Here is a 20,222-nt window from a genome sequence, read left to right on the forward strand (position 1 = left end):
TCCTCTCCTTCTTCTCTTCTCTTCTCTTCTCTTCTCTTCTCTCCTCTCCTCTCCTCTCTTCTCTCTTCTCCTCTCTTCTCTCCTCTCTTCTCTCTTCTCTTCTCTTCTCTCTTCTCTGCGTTCTGCTTTGTTTTATCTGTTCTCTTCACTTCTCTTTCAGCTTATTCTCCTTTGTCTTCTCTTCTCTGCTTCCTTCTTCTCTTCACTTTTCGCTATTCTCTTCCTCCATTTTTCTCTTTTCTTCTCTTCACTCTTCTTCTCTTTTCTCTTTAATTAACTCTCTTCTCAATTCTTTTTTTCCATTCTTTCTCTTCGCTGTTCCCTTATTGTGTTCTCTCCTTTTCACTGTTCACTTCGATTCTTTCTCTTTCCTGCTCCTTCCTTCTATTTGCCCTTCTTCTCTTTTCTCTTCAATAATTAACCTTCTATACTCTATATCTTATTCCATTTTTTCTTTTCACTGTCCCTTCTTCCTTCTTCACTGTTCTCTTTTATTCTCCACTCTGCTCTTCTCTGCTTCTTTCTTTCTCATTCTCGTTTTCTACTCTCTATTCTGCACTTCTCTGTTCCCTTCTTCTTTTCTATTCTCTTTTCCTATGCTGTCCTCTCCTCTCCTCTGCTCATTTCTTCTCTTCTCACTTCTTCTCTACTCTCCCGCACCCTTTCTCTTCTCTTCTGTGCTCCCTTCTCTGTTCTCTCCTTCCTTTCTTTCTCTTCTCTCCTCCTCTTTTACCTTTGCTGCTGCATTCTTATCTCCTCCTTTTTTCTGATCCCCTTTCTGCTCCTGGTACCTTCGGATTGGCCCTGGGGTTTGCTGCGACTGTGGATCGACCCTGGATTTGCCTCTGGACTCCTCGGACGTCTCCTGCAGCTTTCCATGAGCGCCCCTCCAGTCATCCGGCCCCCCAGCCCCCCCGGGCTCTCGCTGCAGATCCAGATCGGGCTGAGCCGGGAGCAGGTGCAGCTGGAGCCGGGGGAGCCCAGCCTGGCCCAGCTCCGGGAGCGGGCCTGCTGCATCGTGGACCAGAAGGTAAGGGCCACCTGGCCGAGAGTGGATCCCAGATGCGGGATCACCACCCCCTTACCCAAGGCTGAGTGAGAGTGGATCCCAGATCCGGGATCCCCACCCCCTTACCCAAGGCTGAGTGAGAGTCTGTCTGTGGGGCTGAGCGAAACTGAAGGAGTGACTGAGGACTGGAGCAGAAACATCTGTAAGACACGCCCACTATAGAACCATCTGTAAGACACGCCCACTACAGAACCATCTGTAAGACACGCCCACTACAGAACCATCTGTAAGACACACCCACTATAGAACCACCTGTAAGACACGCCCACTCTAGAACCCTCTGTAAGACACGCCCACTACAGAACCATCTGTAAGACCCACCCACTATAGAACCATCTGTAAGACACGCCCACTATAGTGACACCATCTGTAAGACACGCCCACTACAGAACCATCTGTAAGACACGCCCACTATAGTGACACCATCTGTAAGACACGCCCACTACAGAACCATCTGTAAGACACGCCCACTATAGTGACACCATCTGTAAGACACGCCCACTACAGAACCATCTGTAAGACACGCCCACTATAGTGACACCATCTGTAAGACACGCCCACTACAGAACCATCTGTGAGACACGCCCACTACAGAAACATCTGTGAGACACGCCCACTACAGAAACATCTGCAAGACACCTGCCACTACAGAACCATCTGTAAGACACGCCCACTACAGAACCATCTGTAAGACACGCCCACTATAGAACCACCTGTAAGACACGCCTACTCTAGAACCCTCTGTAAGACACGCCCACTGCAGAACCATCTGTAAGACCCACCCACTATAGAACCATCTGTAAGACACGCCCACTATAGTGACACCATCTGTAAGACACGCCCACTACAGAACCATCTGTAAGACACGCCCACTACAGAACCATCTGTAAGACACGCCCACTCTAGAACCCTCTGTAAGACACGCCCACTACAGAACCATCTGTAAGACCCACCCACTATAGAACCATCTGTAAGACACGCCCACTATAGTGACACCATCTGTAAGACACGCCCACTACAGAACCATCTGTAAGACACGCCCACTATAGTGACACCATCTGTAAGACACGCCCACTACAGAACCATCTGTGATACACGCCCACTACAGAAACATCTGCAAGACACGTGCCACTACAGAACCATCTGCAAGACACGTGCCACTACAGAACCATCTGTAAGACACGCCCACTATAGTGACATCATCTGTAAGACACTCCCACTTTATCTCAAGGCAGGGTCCCCAAAGCCATCAAGGAGGCAGTCATAGGCCCCCTCCTAAAAAAACCAGGAGCGGACCCCCAAAACCTTCCCAACTACAGGCCCATTTCTCCACTCCCCTATTTTCTAATGTCCTTGAAGTCCTTGCTCATGTAGCTACTTGTCTGTCCAACTTCGTGGAGCAGTCTGACTACTTAGACCCCCATCAAGCAGGGTTTCGCCCTGCCCACTCCACAGAGACAGTTATTGTGGCAGTATTGGATGCCCTACGAGGAAATGCTGACAAAGGAGTCCCTCAGGCCTTGGTCCTTCCGGACCTCTCGGCCGCGTTTGACACGGTCGACCATGCCATCTTATTGGAAAGTGCCAAACAGGCCGGCATCCGTGACCCGGCCTACAGGTGAATCAGGTCCTTCCTCAGCGACCGCACTCAAGCGGTACCCTTAGCCCCTTTCTCTGCTCCCAAACTTTCCACGACATGTGGGGTCCCTCAGGGATCTTCACTGTCCCCCTTACTGTCCAACTTGTATCTGATACCCTTGATCCAGTCTTTGAAGGAACGGAAAACTATCACCTTTAACTATGCCGATGACCTCCAGTTGATCTTCACAATAAAAGACTCCCCTGAATCCATTCGGGATTTCCAAGGTACAATGGTTTCGTAAGTGGATGGACCAAAAACATCTGAAGCTGAACCCCGGCAATGCGAGCTAGTTTTGAACGGGAACAGCCAAATCCTCTGGGGCCCACATTCACCCAACTCGGCCCTGATCCAGGTTGTGATAGCCCTGGGACTGTCACCCTTGGATTATGCAAATTCTATATACCTGGGTCTTCCACTCTCCCTCAGCAAACGCTTCCAGCTGGTCCAGAACCAGGCGGCCAGATTGATTCACCAGCAACCACGTTGGCAATCGGCCAGACCCCTGCAAAAAAAATTCCACTGGCTCCCCATCCCCCAACGCACTGCATTTAAGACGGTCTGTATCATTTTCAAGTCCCTCCACGGCCGCAGCACCCAATTCATCAAATATCTTCTTCCTAGGTACACCCCCCTCCCGCAAACTTCGTCACCAGATACTGCCCTGCTCTACAGAACCAGGACTAGCCCAAGTAAACTATCAGAGCCACCAGATACTGCCCTGCTCTACAGAACCAAGACTGACCCAACCAAACTAACAGAACCACCAGATACAACCCTGCTCTTCAGAACTAGGACTGACCCAACCAAACTAACAGAACCACTAGATACAACCCTGCTCTATAGAACCAGGACTGGCCCAAACCAAACTAACAGAACCACCAGATACAGCCCTGCTCTACGGAACAAGACTGACCCAACCAAAGTAACGGAGCCACCAGATACAACCCTGCTCTAGAGAACCAGGACTGACCCAACCAAACTAACAGAACCACCAGATACAACCCTGCTCTAGAGAACCAGGACTGACCCAACCAAACTAACAGAACCACCCGATACAACCCTGCTCTACAGAACCAGGACTGACCCAACCAAACTAACAGAACCACCAGATACAGCCCTGCTCTATAGAACCAAGACTGACCCAACCAAACTAACAGAACCACCCGATACAACCTTACTCTACAGAACCAGGACTGACCCAACCAAACTAACAGAACCCCCAGATACAACCCTGCTCTATAGAAACAGGACTGACCAAACCAAACTAACAGAACCACCAGATACAACCCTGCTCTACAGAACCAGGACTGACCAAACCAAACTAACAGAACCACCAGATACAACCCTGCTCTACAGAACCAGGACTGACCCAACCAAACTAACAGAACCACCAGATACAACCCTGCTCTACAGAACCAGGACTGACCCAACCAAACTAACAGAACCACCAGATACAACCCTGCTCTACAGAACCAGGACTGACCAAACCAAACTAACAGAACCACCAGATACTGCCCTGCTCTACGGAACCAGGACTGACCCAACCAAAGTAACGGAGCCACCAGATACTGCCCTGCTCTACAGAACCAGGACTGACCCAACCAAACTAACAGAACCACCAGATACTGCCCTGCTCTAGAGAACCAGGACTGACCCAACCAAACTAACAAAACCACCAGATACTGCCCTGCTCTACAGAACCAGGACTGACCCAACCAAACTAACAGAATCACCAGATACAACCCTGCTCTAGAGAACCAGGACTGACCCAACCAAACTAACAGAACCACCAGATACTGCCCTGCTCTAGAGAACCAGGACTGACCCAACCAAACTAACAAAACCACCAGATACAACCCTGCTCAACAGATCCAGCACTGGTCCAAGCAAACCAACAGAACCACCAGATACAGCCCTGCTCAACAGATCCAGCACTGGTCCAAGCAAACCAACAGAACCACCAGATACAACCCTGCTCTACAGAATCAGGACTGACCCAAGCAAACTATCAGAAATGTCACTGACATAATCTGCCAGTACAGAACGTGTACTGACCGGACCAAACAAACAAAACCTTCACTGATACAATCACGCTCTACAGAACCATTTGTGCGGCGACCAAGCCATACGTAACCTAAACAACAAAACAGATCACTGACAGAATATCGGAAACAAAAGTATTGTGTGGACAGAAAATCATGTAAAAAATATTGAGGACTGAAATAGAAATGGGTCAGTATAAATATACTATTGTTAACTCCACATCTACGTACTTTAAAGATACATATATATCCTCAAGGTACATATACGTGGAGTTAAATATAGTAAAACTTTGCTAACACATAGAAACTTACCCTCACAATATTTTTTCCTCGATGTTCTTGACATGATATTTTGTCCCACGATATTTTTGTTTCTGATATTCTGTCTGAACAGCCAACAAAACACTACAGAAAACATACTGCGTCATCACTGATAGAAGTCTGCTCTACCAAACAGTACTGACCCAACCAAACTAACACACCCATCACAAACTACAGAGCTATTTGTGAGGCAACCAAACCCTACATACCCTAACATACCAAATCTAACTGCGCCATTATTGACCCAATCACACTACGGAGAAGAAGCACTCGCCCAATCAAACCCAAGAGTACTGTTGCTGATTCAACCAAACTCCACAACCCTAGCCCATCCCTAACCAAACACACCAAACCCATTGCAGACCCAGCTAAACTCCACAGACCCATCACTGACCCAAACAAACCTAAAACTAACCCAGACAAATCCAACAGTACCATCACTTACCATCTCACACTCCATGGACCCAATACCAAACAATCCAACCCCAATTGGGCCAACACCCTCATCCAAACCAAAAGAGCAAGTGCTGATTCAGCGAAACTCAACCAATGCTTTTGCAATCAAACCCTTAAGAACCAATCTGCCAATCAAATTCATCAGAACGAAATGAATGAATAAATTATAATTTCTAAAGCGCACAACTACCCAAGGGTGTCCCGGTACTAAACTCCAATGGTAACCAAAGAAGACCATGATAGGAGAAAGGTAGTTATTGAGCACAAAGCCATACCATCAGCTGTTTCCAACATAAAAGATGATTGTTAATTCGTCAAAGTGCCAGAGCGTGTTCCAGAGAGATGGTCCCATAGCGGAGAACGATTTGCCACCTTGCCTGGCAAGTTTTATTTGACGTCTAAACCTTTATGAGTGAAACATAGCGCCTTGCATCATATTCTTCCCTTTAGTGGAAGCCAGTGAAGTGCTTTGAAGTGGGTAGATACCTAAGTAAGTCTTGTTGGCCTGAAGATATTCTTGAAGCCGCATTTTGAGTGATCTGGAGCTTCTGCAAGTGATATTAAGTTAAACCCGGATAAATGGCATTGGCGTAGTTTAATCTGAAGACAATTAGGACTTGACTATGACCTTCTTAAAGTAATATGCAGCAACAGAAATATTTTGTGTAATTTGCACATCATTACAAAACAGGTGGAAAATACCTTGTCGGTCTGTGCAGTGAAAGATAACGGATTGCCCAAAAAGATCCCCAGGTTTGTGGTGAAAGCTACTCAGTTGGGGGTTCACCCAAAGGTTCAGGCCACCAGGTTAGGGACCAAGCTGGTGCCTGCTTGCTGAACAGCAAAACCTTGTTTTTTTTAACCATTACGTTTGAGACAGTTTTGCTGCATCCAGTCAGCTAATTCAATCATAGATGCAATTAACTTATTCCTGGAAGCATTGAATTTCTGGGAAATTTACACCACAATTGATGTTGAATAGGACATCAAGCTCAGCTCGTGAGCTCTCACTATCTTTGCCAATGGTGCAATATATATATATATATGTGATCAAGGGCTCTTGGAGCCCGAAAAGCGTCTTGCCCTCTTGCTACCAACCTTTCCTGCAATAAAGACCTGTGAATTGTAAGCTGTGGTCCGTCTCCTGTTTGCTTCGCTAGTCCTGGGTTGCGCTGGGATTGGAAGTGGCGTTCCTTGGAGTCTGCGCATATATATATATATATATATATATATATATATATATGTTGGACCCGGCCTTGTGGCGTGGCCCGTCTCTGTCCCTCAGAACCCTGCGAGCGTAGGCCGGTACCCTGAGCCCCTGCGCAGCGTCCCCGTAACAATAGCCTGCACCCAGCCGCCTGGTCGTCTCACCCCCGAGGAGCCCGAACCCCCGTAAACCCACGACCAGGCCGCACGTCCCCGTCCCCCTCCCGGCTCCGAGCGCCTAGACCTGGCATGCCCCACAAGGCCCGGACGCCATCTTCCCTCTCCGGCATCCCTGTCTCCCTGGGCCTAGCGTGACCCCGGCCCCAGCGAAACCCAGACTCCAAAGGCGCGCCAGTCCCAGCCGGGGGGTAAAGGGCTCCCCGAGTGAGTTAAGCCAGGGAGTTTCGATGGCACCTCCGGCCTCCCCTGAGAGACCGGTATCTGTCACACCTTTGGGCCTGCCCTGTGGCCCAGTTTCGATCACCCCTCTGGCATCCCCGAGGGCTGGCTCCAGACCCGCTGGGCGTCTAGGAATTCCCGGACCCATCCTTCAAAGGGATCAAAGAGCCAACCGCCGGACCCCGCCAACGACCAGCCCCCCCGGGCAGGAGACCTCCGCCTGCGAAGGTCCGGAGATCAAAGAGCAAAAGGACTATAACTGGGCCCGCCCGACAACTAGAGGGCAGTTGTATCTTGGACCTGAAGCCTGCTGATCTGATCGCGGCTGACCCTAAGAAGAACTCATCTGGAACCATCGGAGCCCTGCTGACGCTGTCGCGGCTCAAGCTGAACTGAACCATCGGAGCCCTGCTGACGCTGTCGCGGCCCGTCCTCTTTTAACCATCGGAGCCCTGCTGACGCTGTCGCGGCTCACGCTGAACTGAACCATCAGAGCCCTGCTGATGCTGTCGCGGCTCTCACGAGCCTCTCCAGACCGAGCCCTGCTGACCTCGTCGCGGCTCGAGGAATACTCTGGTCCGGCTGGACCATCGAGACCACCATCACGACCTGAGCCGACTCGACGGAGGTGAGGCAACCAGTACGACTAACACCACGTACCCCCCGGCTCGAGGATTGAGAGCTGTGCGTAGGGTACGGCTCGTACTGACCCAGAGACTAAAAGACTGTCCCGCTTCCCCCTTCCCGAATCCTCCAAGACTTTGTGGTCCCTTGACCCCTGTGTATATAAGAGTGCTTCCTTCGTTATTTGCTTATATAAAGATATTGTTACTAAAACCCACCGGTGTGGTGTCTATTCGTAGTGTGGTGTGAGCTCAGTGTGTACGATCCTAGACCCGAAGTCCTCCCCGGTGAGGACCTCACAATCAAGACTCGGCAAGTTCTGTGGGAGAGGTGGGTCCTGGTGTGGTCGGGTGAGCACAACCTGACCCTCGGGGATCGCCCCTTCTTACAATATATATATATATATATATATATATATATATATATATATATATATTGAGTTCCACAAGTTGCCTTTCTTCAGAATGCACTCACAGCAAGAGTTTTCAAAGCGCAGGGACACCTTTGAATGAAAGACAAATGCAATATATTCGAATGCCTCGCCTGACGCGTTTCAGAGATAGACTCTTTCCTCAGAGGCCGCATGCTCTGCAGTGAACATTTGAATGAATAAAGAAGATATGCTGCTTAGAAATACATAAGTGTCCTTTGTTTCTGACCCACATGGTTTAATCTGCACTCCAACTCCCGTGATGCAACATTTCAAATGTCCGGCCTCTGAGGAAAGAGTCTATCTCTGAAACGCGTCTTGCATTTGTCTTTCATTCAAAGGTGTCCCTGCGCTTTGAAAACTCTTGCTGTGAGTGCATTCTGAAGAAAGGCAACTTGTGGAAATCAATGTGTACGGCCCTGCCAGGCCGGGGATTGCACCTTTGCAGGAATCATGGCAAGTCCTGTGGCGCGAGATGATTTTGCGCTACCTTGGAACAGCGAGATGTGCTTTACTTATGGGGGCACTTTTAATGGATGAACATTTGAATGAATAAAGAAGGTATGCTGCTTAGAAATACATAAGTGTCCTTTGTTTCTGACCCACATGGGTTTAATCTGCACTCCAACTCCCGTGATGCAACATTTCAAATGTCCGGATGGGCGTGATACTTAAAGTGGGGATAATCAGTTGGTGAAATTTCTGAAACAATCACTGCAGAGCATGCGGCCTCTGAGGAAAGAGTCTATCTCTGAAACGCGTCAGGCGAGGCATTCGAATATATTGCATTTGTCTTTCATTCAAAGGTGTCCCTGCGCTTTGAAAACTCTTGCTGTGAGTGCATTCTGAAGAAAGGCAACTTGTGGAAATCAATATATATATATATATATATTAAATAGGGCAGGGCTGAGTGATGACCCCTGCGGCACTCCAAAGCAGCAGCAGAATGGGGTTGGTGGGATTCAAAAGTAGGGTATGCTAAGTATTCAGTTACATTTTCAAGGAAAGATTGGAACCAGAGTAGGGTGGGGCCTGTCATGCCAGATTCCTGAAATCTGTCCAACATTATAGAGTAAGAAATCAATCAATCAAGCATTTGTAAAGCGCACTACTCACCCATGAGGGTCTCAAGGTGCTGAGGCGTGGGGGGGGAGGGGTTGCAGCTACTGCTCGAACAGCCAGGTCTTGAGAAGTCTCCTGAAGGACATCAGAGACTGTATCGAAGGCTGTAGAGAGATCCAACATCACCAGGGTGGCTGTCCCTCTCTGGTCTTAGTCAACCAAACTGCAGAGAACCCTCACCATTCAAACCAAAATCAATAGGGCCATCAGTGGCCCAATGAACCCCACCAAAACCATTACTAGCAAAATCAGGCTCCACAGAACAATGATGCAACCAAGCACAACAGTACCACTGAACCAGCTCTGACCGAATCAAACTCAAAAGAACCTTCGCTTACCCAACTATACATAAAATATTTCTCTATGACCCACGCAAACATACCAGTGATCCAGTCAATTCGAGCATTATTATCACTGACCAAAGCAAACTCTACGGAACCAATACAGGCCCAAAAACTTAACAAAGTCATCACTGACTCAAAGAAACCAGTGCTGACCAAACTAACCCTAACAAAAGCATCACTAGTACAGGCAAGTTCTTCACAAGCTGTAATAAGCCAAGCATCTCTAGGAGAAACTTTACTTGAATAACTAACTTTCACAAGCCATCACCTGCCTAACCAAACCTAAAAGAGGCAGAAATGACCCATGTCAGTACAGGAAACCACCCAGATAGAGCCAAACTGAACGAAACGATTACTGACCCATTCGCAGGCAACAGACCTGCTAAACCCAACAATACTATTCCTGTCCTTACCAAATTCTACAGCAACGGCACTGACCTAACAGAACTGAACAGAACCATCACTGGTCAAGAAAAACTCCACAAAATAAGTATTACCCAATCCACTGACGCGAGCACGACTAGAGACCTGATCTAATCGGCACTCGATTAACGGAGAGATCGTTTTTGAAATAACTACCCTGGGACCCATCATCAAACTAACGACCCACAAGGACATTGATTTTCCCACCGCCTGCGGGCCGGTTTCGACCTCCATCGTCCTCCTCATAAATAACGGCAAAAAGGTTTTTGGTTACGCAAGCCCCCTACATTAAGAGCAAAAACTACATAGGTTGCCCGCCCAGTTCCCCGTCCTGATGAAGACCCCGCTGCAAGGGTTCCACTAATCCCTGCGACATATTGAGGGTCGAAACGTCGACAACTACCCCAGTTTCGTCAACTCCATATCCACATATTGACATTTTCGGCACTTTTTGGAGTATGACATGTATATATTGGTGTACTGAACCTTTGGTCCTTTGTTGTTTGTATTTGAATCATTATACAAATGCATTTTTGATACTAGGTTGATTTTACGGTCACAATTCCCGTACCACACTATCCTCACTCAACCACTTCCTCCCCCCCCTGGGGCACTATACAACCAATTAGACTTTGTAACTATTCGTCATTATATTTGCTATATTCATCCTCATTGTGAATAAAAACAATGCGGTTTCATTTGTTGCTTTTGTGAAAAGGATTATTTGTGATATACTATATGTGTACTGTTCTGACACTGGGACCCCTCCCTCTCAGTACTTTGATCACCCAGGTCCCAGTGACTATAATTGGGTAAACCCCCTACATATACCCTAAACCTAACAAAAGCATCACTAGTACAGTCAAGTTCTTCACAAGCTGTAATAAGCCAAGCATCTCTAGGAGAAACTTTACTTAGATAACTAAAATTCACCAGCCATCACCTGCCTAACCAAACCTAAAAGAGGCAGCAATGACCCATGTCAGTACAGGAAACCACCCAGACAGAGCCAAACTGAACAAAACGATTACTGACCCATTCACAGGCAACAGAGCCAACAGTGACCTGCTAAACCCAACAATACTATTCCTGTCCTTACCAAATTTTACAGCACCGGCACTGACCTAACAGAACTGAACAGAACCATCACTGGTCAAGAAAAACTCCACAAAATAAGCATTACCCAATTCAGTTTCCATGACCACCAAATACATAACTATCCTCTGCAGAGACAGCTGCAAGCCACCCACTCTTCACCAAGCCAACAGCGAAAAGACCAAACCTTTCAAGATAAGCATTTACCCAATCAACCCCGAAGACACAGGAGTAGAGGGATTAATGTGGAATCCGGATTAAACCTGGACAAAAGCTTGAGGTTCCTCAGTTCCGACCACGGCTATTGAGTGCCTTAAAGCCACCACGCCCAACATGGAGAAACTGCGTTAATGTTTTGTTCTTGTAAGACGCAAGGAAAAATTAGGCTTTCCCGGGGGAAAAGCCATTGGAGGAAGGGGATGTGAGGTCTCCACATCTGATGGAGACACATAGGGGTTAAATAACCCCCGCGGGGCATTTGGGCCCTCTGATGGAGGACAACAAAAAGTTCCCTCCCTGAAGAGAATGTGTAGGTGATACAGGAAAGGAACAATAAATGTTATCCTGATCCAAAAGAATCTATGAAATCTAAACCCTACAGGGCCACTCCCTGCAACCCACCAAGAGTATTCTTCCCCTTATGAAAAGGTGTGAAATAAAGAGGTGTGCCAGGAAGGCAGCAATGGGGAGGCCACATCTGCTAAACTCAAAAGACAAACTATGAACACAGAAGAGGGCATGCGGACCAGCCCCCAGCCAGAGAGTGGTACAAAAGGGGGTGGTGATGGACGGAGCATTTGAATCAATCAAACACTCACACCCAGTCAACAGATCTGGGTTTAATCCATCACCGTTCTTTAGCCCACTCTGCCACCCCTGTTCAGACATGGCCATATGCAAATCAGTCTGACCCTGTGCCTCATGGGAACAGTCCAGCCCGAACTGCCAAGCCATGCCTTCCCTGGACCGGAAACAAGCTTCCGAGGACCGGTTTCTGGCATTTCAGCCGTCTTCAGCCCGGCTTGCTTGAATCCAGTGGCAAAGTGAGCAAGGGACTCACGTCTGAGCATACCCTGCCAACTTATGGCAAACAAAGTGCTACAAAAGGGGGTGGTGATGGACGGAGCATCTGAACCAATCAAACACTCACACCCAGTCAACAGATCTGGGTTTAATCCATCACCGTTCTTTAGCCCACTCTGCCACCCCAGTTCAGACATGGCTATATGCAAATCAGTCTGACCCTGTGCCTCATGGGAACAGTCCAGCCGGAATTGCCAAGCCATGCCTTCCCTGGACCGGAAACAAGCTTCCGAGGACCAGTTTCTGGCATTTCAGCCGTCTTCAGCCAGATAGGGCGGGCTCTGCCTTGAAAGGACCAATGAGGTCCCAGAGAGGAGCTCCGTGATCTGACCCAGAGTCCTTTGTGATCTTACCTTCACAGAAACAATCTTTTGCAGCCCAATGAAAATGAAAAACCAAAGCTGGTATTTTTATCGTTGATTTTTCTCTCCTATGGTGGTACATTTTCATGTTTCCTACTTTCTCGGTAGGTCTCACAAGAAGACCCTTGTTGTTCAGGCTCACAGGTGATGGTTGATGTCACTAGGCTTTCCTTATAATACAAAATAATTCAGTACATACCCAGTGTTAAGAAATCATAACAACATCTATTTAATTTTGCATTTCCTGAAACTTAATGAAAAGCACCGAAACCAAGAATGTCATAAAGTCTCAAATTTGGTATCAACCTTTATCCTCTCCCTTTCATTTCTAATTCCTATCACTAACCCAAACGTGAACCTGAACCCCAATGTTAACCCATATCATATCCCCAATTTCAGACCTAACCCCCATTTTATTTATTGCTGTACTGTTTTGTTCACTTCCAAATTCCAGTTCCAATGTCTTCATGTTGATTTTCATACTTCTTACATTTCTTCATTATGGCATTTATTTACCTCAGGTTCTTGGTTTGTGTCTTTCTTTGTCCCGGTCCCTTCATTTTCTGGTGATAGTGGGTTTGTTGCTGGGAAGCTCAGCAGGTATCCTGTTGCAGGTCTTTATGCTAAGTGAGAGCTGCCCTGCAGCAGAGATGGCAAGGGCTCCCTCTGATGTACTCACCCCTCTCTCTGACTCATCCATGCAGAGCCTGTAACCTGCTGCATCCCTCTGACCCTCCTAAGAAGGACTCTTCATGTGAACCAACTCCTCAAACATCTCTGAAAACTCTTCTGGTGGACTGGAACACGTCAAATGCTTGTAAACATTTCTCTCAACAGCATTTAATACAAAAATGGCTTTTTGGCCTCTACACCATCACCGCACAACTTCTAACCCACCACTAGCCTCATCGTTCTGGCCAGTTCAAACCCAGTCATCCGATGTATATCACCAACCATCACTCCTCGAATAAATGTACCTATAGGGATAAAGGACCGGTTTACTCGATGATGGGACAGATCGTGTCCCTTGAAAATGGTCGATGGCCTCATCGGTCAGAACCCTCTCCACAGATGTTCAGTGCCGATCTAGACTCTCCCGTAAGGACTCTGCCCACAGAAGCCTTACTAGCCATGGCTTCCATGGAGAAGGGGTAGCTTTGCTGAGTAATGACTGCTGAGGTTGCCCGGGGGCTATAGCGCTCCAGTAGAAAGTACCATCCTGATGCCAATCCAGGACTTTGGACTCTGGTTCACATTTCTCCATCTTGTTAGAGAAACCCTTGGAACCCCTGTCAACACCGGTGACTCAATACCTCATCCAGTGCACATATGCAGGTGCACGCCTACCCCTTAGATCTTGAAATAAAGGTTTGGGGTTGTGGAAGTGGCAGCATTTCTGTGCTGGTGCAGACACCCAGGGCTCCCCCAGAACTATATGAAGATAGGATAAGACTATGAAGAGAATAGAGTCTGCTTAGGAAACTTTGCTTCTTCTTCATGACTTTGCAAACAGACCAGAAGGTGTAGAGATGGCTCATCTCACTCCTGAACTAAACTTCACAGAACCAACAACTACCCAGCAATCCATACAGGACCTGCATTGATCCAGCAAACCCCAAAGCACCTTCACTGCCTCAGAGTATCCAGGCAGATCCAGTACTGACACAAATGACAGAACCAACCCCCCAGAACCAGCACAAAGCACATCAACCCACATAACTAGCAATGCCCATAGGTACCCAGCTGAAACAACATTGACCCATCAAGCTCACTGAACTATCATGGACCAATCAACTCTCCAAGAACCTTAACTAATGTAAACAAAGCCCACAGAACCACCCATGGTCCAAGTAATCAGCACTGACTCCGGCAACCTCTTTGGAGGCCCCTGATTCAACCCAACCCAACCCATCAGAGCCTTAACTAGCTTTACCTACATCCAGAGAACCAGCCCGCAAACAAATCAAGCAACAGAGGCCACATGGCCAGCACTGACGCAAGGATAATTCACAGAACTATTAGTGAGTGAGCCAAACCCAACACAAGCATCGCTCTCCCCGTCAACAGTCAATGAGCCTGCACTGACGCCCATGACCACCACTCACCCAACAAAAACCCACAGATCCACTACTGACGCAACTAAAACCAATACAACCATCAGTGTCCTAAATAATGTCCTGACCCAACCAGACTCTTGGAGGGAGGCTCTGACTGGCAGCTCTCTTACCACAACTGACTCACATCCTAGCATCTGGACTGGACGGAGTGCCTGTTACTATATGACCTAGCCGGGCAGTGTAAATACCATGTTTTTGTTGTTGTTGAGTTGACAGCAGTGTTGTTCTTATTGAAGTGTTTTCTTTGCATATTTAATAGTGCATATGTTACATAAACAGCTGTCTCTCTCTGGATGCAATGTGATAGGATGCGGTCTCTTGTGTCACACGTGCCACGTGCCACTGGGTACAAGAGACAGAATAGCCTGAGTTCTGTGCGAGGGACGTCACCTCATCCTGAGAGGGATCTCTTGTTGTAGGGAATGCTGTCTCACACTCGTAGTTTGGTTTGGGTCTTTCTGTGATATGTCTTCAGGCTGTATGAAACATACTCCACTGTGTGTGCCTGATGTCCGTCTGGGATGTCGCCTCTGGTCAGCCTTATGTGGCAGCGGGCTCTGACATCTTTCACACTGTGGGGTGTCACACAGTTCTTAAAGTGGAGTCTCGCGAAAGACATGTTCACTTGCTTTGGTTAGGGCACTTGCTTGTCCATCTCTGGGCCATAAAGGTCAAAGCCGGTCAGATAACCACAAGATACATTTACAAAAATGCATCTAACTGATGGACTATGTATGAATATGTAATGTTTATATTAAGGCTCAAGGATGGGGCACCCTTTGGGGACCAGCGGTGGGCACCCTCGGTGACTGTACTGTACGCTTTGAGAGATGTGACCTCACTCTGGTGTCAGAAGCGACTCGCATGTCGGTACTCCTACCTCGCGCACTTGTCGCTCTGGTGTCAATGTCTACCTCGCATGTTGTTACTCCTCCCTCACACTGTTATGCATTTATTTATTTATTTTATTTATTTATGCATTTTTATATAGCGCGGACTTTACCCGAAGGCGTCGGAGCGCTTCACAATAGGAACAAAACTGATACATGAGGAGAATATTACACGTGAACAGATTACGAAAGCAAACGCTAAGTTACATGAGGTAAAAGTGACAATTGTGAGCAAACAAAATACATGAGGTAGCAAACAGTGCACAGGAGGAGAAAGTGACAAGTGTGCAGGTTACAAGAGAAAGCAAAGTACAATTAGAGGTATAATACTGCAATATATGCTAGACGCTCAGGCACAAGAACAAACGTTACATAGGCAATGGTGGCACTTGTGCAAGTATCAAAGGCAAAGAAAATTTGAGATCTGATGACATCACAGAGCAGGTGCTGTCTGTGATGTCATAAGCTTCTTCTCGCGGGGTGTTATGTCTTATGTCAAAATACCAGCTCAGAAATGTGTTATGTGAATGAATATTTATAGAGCACAGCATTCCCCTGCAGGCCTCTTGGCGCTATAGGAAATGAGACACTTCAGCTAAGATGATTCTTGAGAGCACAGAAAATTCTAATGATTTTTCGTGAGACCAAAGTAAGTGGAAGTAAACTTCAAATCGTTATTCGAAATGTGGCTAGAGAGTGGAAAGCGGGTGTAAGCTCACACAGAGAAAGATTTGGTACTTAGTGATGACTTTTTAAAACAAGCATTGGCAAAGCCAATAGGTCTTGCCTTGATAATGCAAGTGCCAAGCTTTACCAATGTTTGCAAAGTGTTATTGAAAAAAGTAACCGAAAAACATTTTAAATTATTGGAGAAAAAGCAAACACATGTCTTATGGTATCTCAAATCTGTACGTCGAATTCAATGTTTTATTTTTTTATAAGTGGCATAGTTTATTTTTCAAATACTTTTCAGTCAGGAAACTCTGAACAGAATTTAAAAAGAATAAGGAAGTGTGCAAATGTAAAGGGAAACGCTTGCTAAGGCCTCATTGAGTTTCCACCAATTCAGCCAATTGGTCCCCTGTGGTAGCCCAGGGAGCAGATTTATGGGCCTCCAGAAGAAGTGTCATGCTAAGTACACCTTGTGCCTCGCGTGCCTGCTCAGCGAGTGTATCTGATGGAGCTTTATCTAGTGTCATATACGCCTTTGTGTGTCGGCGCTCTTGCTTTTATGCCATGTGTGGAATGCAGGAGATAAAATAAAAACAACCCTCAAAGTCTGCCCTCCAGACCCACCCAGCAAAAGGATCCTTTGATTGTAAGAGTTTAAAGTCAAGCTAAACCCTGGCCGGGTACAATAAGCGCAGCAGCAGGAAGCTGGCCAGGCTCACAGGGCCACATGGGAGAGACTAAACCGAATAATTACTACTGATTACCAAGACTTCAACCTTCTCTGGGTTGGATATGAGCCAGTTAAAATCCACCCCTCCCTTGACCCTGCATAAGCAGTTCATTGAAGCCTGGTGGGGCAGAGTTACTTCACTAAAACTGGAAGTGAGCTGTCTTATGCTACATGCTCTATGTCGTAGGTATAGAAGGAGCAGCTATGCCGCCTGGTGAGCGGAGCAAGAGTTGTGCACACGGTGTCACACTGCCGCAGGAGTGGATGGTGGGTAACCATTCTTACTTGTGGGCCACAGAGTACTAATGCCTCTCTGTGACCTCACGGCAGCCCCATCTTCCCAGGCTCACGAGAGGACGCGGGAGAGAGTGGAGGAAGAAAGACACTGCACACGGAGCCCTATGCGGCTCTTACCTATTGTCCGTCTTTCTACAGGTAGCAGCCTGTGTAAATATTTAATAGGTGCAGCTCTGTTTCCACCAGTAACTGAACACCCACCAAGTCAACACATTCCTCCCCCAGCTGCTGCCTCTGAGCATCCCTGACTGCTCCGCCACCATGGAGCTCTGGAGCCCGCCGCATAGGGCCACTCTGAGCCTCAACGGTGTGTGGCCGGTGCCACTCTGGTGCTCCTCCACCATGGAGCTCTGGAGCCCTCCGCATAGGGCCACTCTGAGCCTCGAGGGTGTCTGGCCAGTGCCACTCTGGTGCTCCGCCACCATAGAGCTCTGGAGCCCTCCGCATAGGGCCACTCTGAGCCTCAACGGTGTGTGGCCGGTGCCACTCTGGTGCTCCTCCACCATGGAGCTCTGGAGCCCGCCGCATAGGGTCACTCTGAGCCTCAACGGTGTGTGGCCGGTGCCACTCTGGCGCTCCGCCACCATGGAGCTCTGGAGCCCGCCGCATAGGGCCACTCTGAGCCTCAACGGTGTGTGGCCGGTGCCACTCTGGTGCTCCTCCACCATGGAGCTCTGGAGCCCGCCGCATAGGGCCACTCTGAGCCTCAACGGTGTGTGGCCGCTGCCACTCTGGTGCTCCGCCACCATGGAGCTCTGGAGCCCGCCGCATAGGGCCACTCTGAGCCTCAACAGTGTGTGGCCAGTGCCACTCTGGTGCTCCACCACCATGAAGCCCTGGAGCCCTCCACATAGGGCCACTCTGAGCCTCAACGGTGTGTGGCCAGTGCCACTCTGGTGCTCCGCCACCATGGATCTCTGGAGCCCGCCGCATAGGGCCACTCTGAGCCTCAACGGTGTGTGGCCGGTGCCACTCTGGTGCTCCGCCACCATGGAGTTCTGGAGCCCTCCGCATAGGGTCACTCTGAGCCTCAACGGTGTGTGGCCGGTGCCACTCTGGCGCTCCGCCACCATGGAGCTCTGGAGCCCGCCGCATAGGGCCACTCTGAGGCTCGACGGTGTGTGGCCGGTGCCACTCTGGCGCTCCGCCACCATGGAGCTCTGGAGCCCGCCGCATAGGGCCACTCTGAGGCTCGACGGTGTGTGGCCAGTGCCACGGGTGCCTCGGATGCTTGGTGCCTGTGCGAGGGCGGCGGATCGAAGGTTTCTGGATGGTTGGTGGAAGTTCACGCGATGGTTGATGTATGCTGGTCCTAGGTCGTGGGGGGTTTTGTAGTCGAGTGTCAATATCTTGAAATTAAACTGTTCACGTTACACTAGGGACTAGCGTGGTAAGTGGTGGGTCCTTACCGGGTCCTCGGCAGTCGGGTGCTGCAGTATTGAACACCCAAAGGAGGATATTTACAGCAACCGAAAGATTGGGCAATCAAGCTCACTTATTATATTTAAATGTAATTTTTTTGTTTTTAGTACATTCAGCAATCTGCCAGCGCGCACAACAAAAGAGAGCAATTTATATGAACAGGAGGAAAGAAAAGGATATTTAAAAAGGATAAACAAATGCTGATTAACAAACACAAATACATTTCAAAAGAATACCTCTAATGAGAATATGGAACATGTAGTGAGTGAGAGAACCAGGACAACCGGAAGACGTAGTGAGTGGAAGGTAAAGGAACCGGAAGATAAAACATGTTGAGGGCCTGGGAGGAAGTTGTGCAAGAGTTGGTACTTCAGTATCTGTCGACTGCAACTTCTCTCTTCATTTACTAGCAGTGTGTGCACCTTTAGTCTCCTTTTGGCTGGAGTTTGCTTTCTTCTAGCAGTGTGTGCGCCTTTTGTCTCCTTTTGGCTGGAGTTTGCTTTCTTCTAGCAGTGTGTGCACCTTTGCTCTCCTTTTGGCTGGATTTTGCTTTCTTCTAGCAGTGTGTGCACCTTTGCTCTCCTTTTGGCTGGATTTTGCTTTCTTCTAGCAGTGTGTACGCCTTTGCTCTCCTTTTGGCTGGAGTTTGCTTTCTTCTAGCAGTGTGTGCACCTTTGCTCTCCTTTTGGCTGGAGTTTGCTTTCTTCTAGCAGTGTGTGCACCTTTGCTCTCCTTTTGGCTGGATTTTGCTTTCTTCTAGCAGTGTGTACGCCTTTGCTCTCCTTCTGGCTGGATTTTGCTTTCTTCTAGCAGTGTGTGCACCTTTGCTCTCCTTTTGGCTGGAGTTTGCTTTCTTCTAGCAGTGTGTGCACCTTTGCTCTCCTTCTGGTGGATTTTGCTTTCTTCTAGCAGTGTGTGCACCTTTGCTCTCCTTTTGGCTGGAGTTTGCTTTCTTCTAGCAGTGTGTGCACCTTTGCTCTCCTTCTGGTGGATTTTGCTTTCTTCTAGCAGTGTGTGCACCTTTGCTCTCCTTTTGGCTGGAGTTTGCTTTCTTCTAGCAGTGTGTGCACCTTTGCTCTCCTTCTGGTGGATTTTGCTTTCTTTTTGGGCTCCTTTGCTCATCTTTCATGTCCTTTGTTCTGTTCTGCTTACCTTTGCACTCTTTTGCGTGTCTTTGCTTTCTTCTGAGCTCTTTTGTTCGCTTTTCCTTGTCTTTGCTCTCTGGTGCTCTGTTTTGCTCTTTCTTGTTCTTTTTGGTATAATTTGCCTTTGTTCTCTGCTCTCTTTCGCACTCTTTTGCTCGTTCTTGCTCTGATTCGATTGACTCTCATGTATTCACCCCTCAGGCACTGCTGCCCCAGTGGGGTCATCCTCAGACTTCATGGGCAGTGCCTACTTCCACTCACTCGGTTCTTCGAACCTGCAGCTCTTTCTCTTCCTGTGAATTACGACTTGTCTCCTTACCGCCCATGCTCT

At 48.1% G+C, this 20,222-nt stretch overlaps 1 protein-coding gene across 1 annotated transcript in view; it reads left to right on the forward strand.

The window, feature by feature from the left end:
* The first annotated feature begins 232 nt into the window (after positions 1–232).
* Positions 233–20,222, forward strand: part of PRKD1 (protein kinase D1) — a 723,569-nt gene continuing 703,579 nt past the window's right edge. The window contains exon 1 of the mRNA XM_078659419.1: positions 233–1,030. Coding sequence (XP_078515545.1) covers positions 878–1,030 — 153 coding nt within the window. The 5' untranslated portion in view covers positions 233–877. The remainder of the gene's footprint in view (positions 1,031–20,222) is intronic.

The sequence above is a fragment of the Lissotriton helveticus genome, chromosome 9, assembly GCF_964261635.1.
Source record: "Lissotriton helveticus chromosome 9, aLisHel1.1, whole genome shotgun sequence".
In the NCBI taxonomy this organism is placed as follows: domain Eukaryota; kingdom Metazoa; phylum Chordata; class Amphibia; order Caudata; family Salamandridae; genus Lissotriton; species Lissotriton helveticus.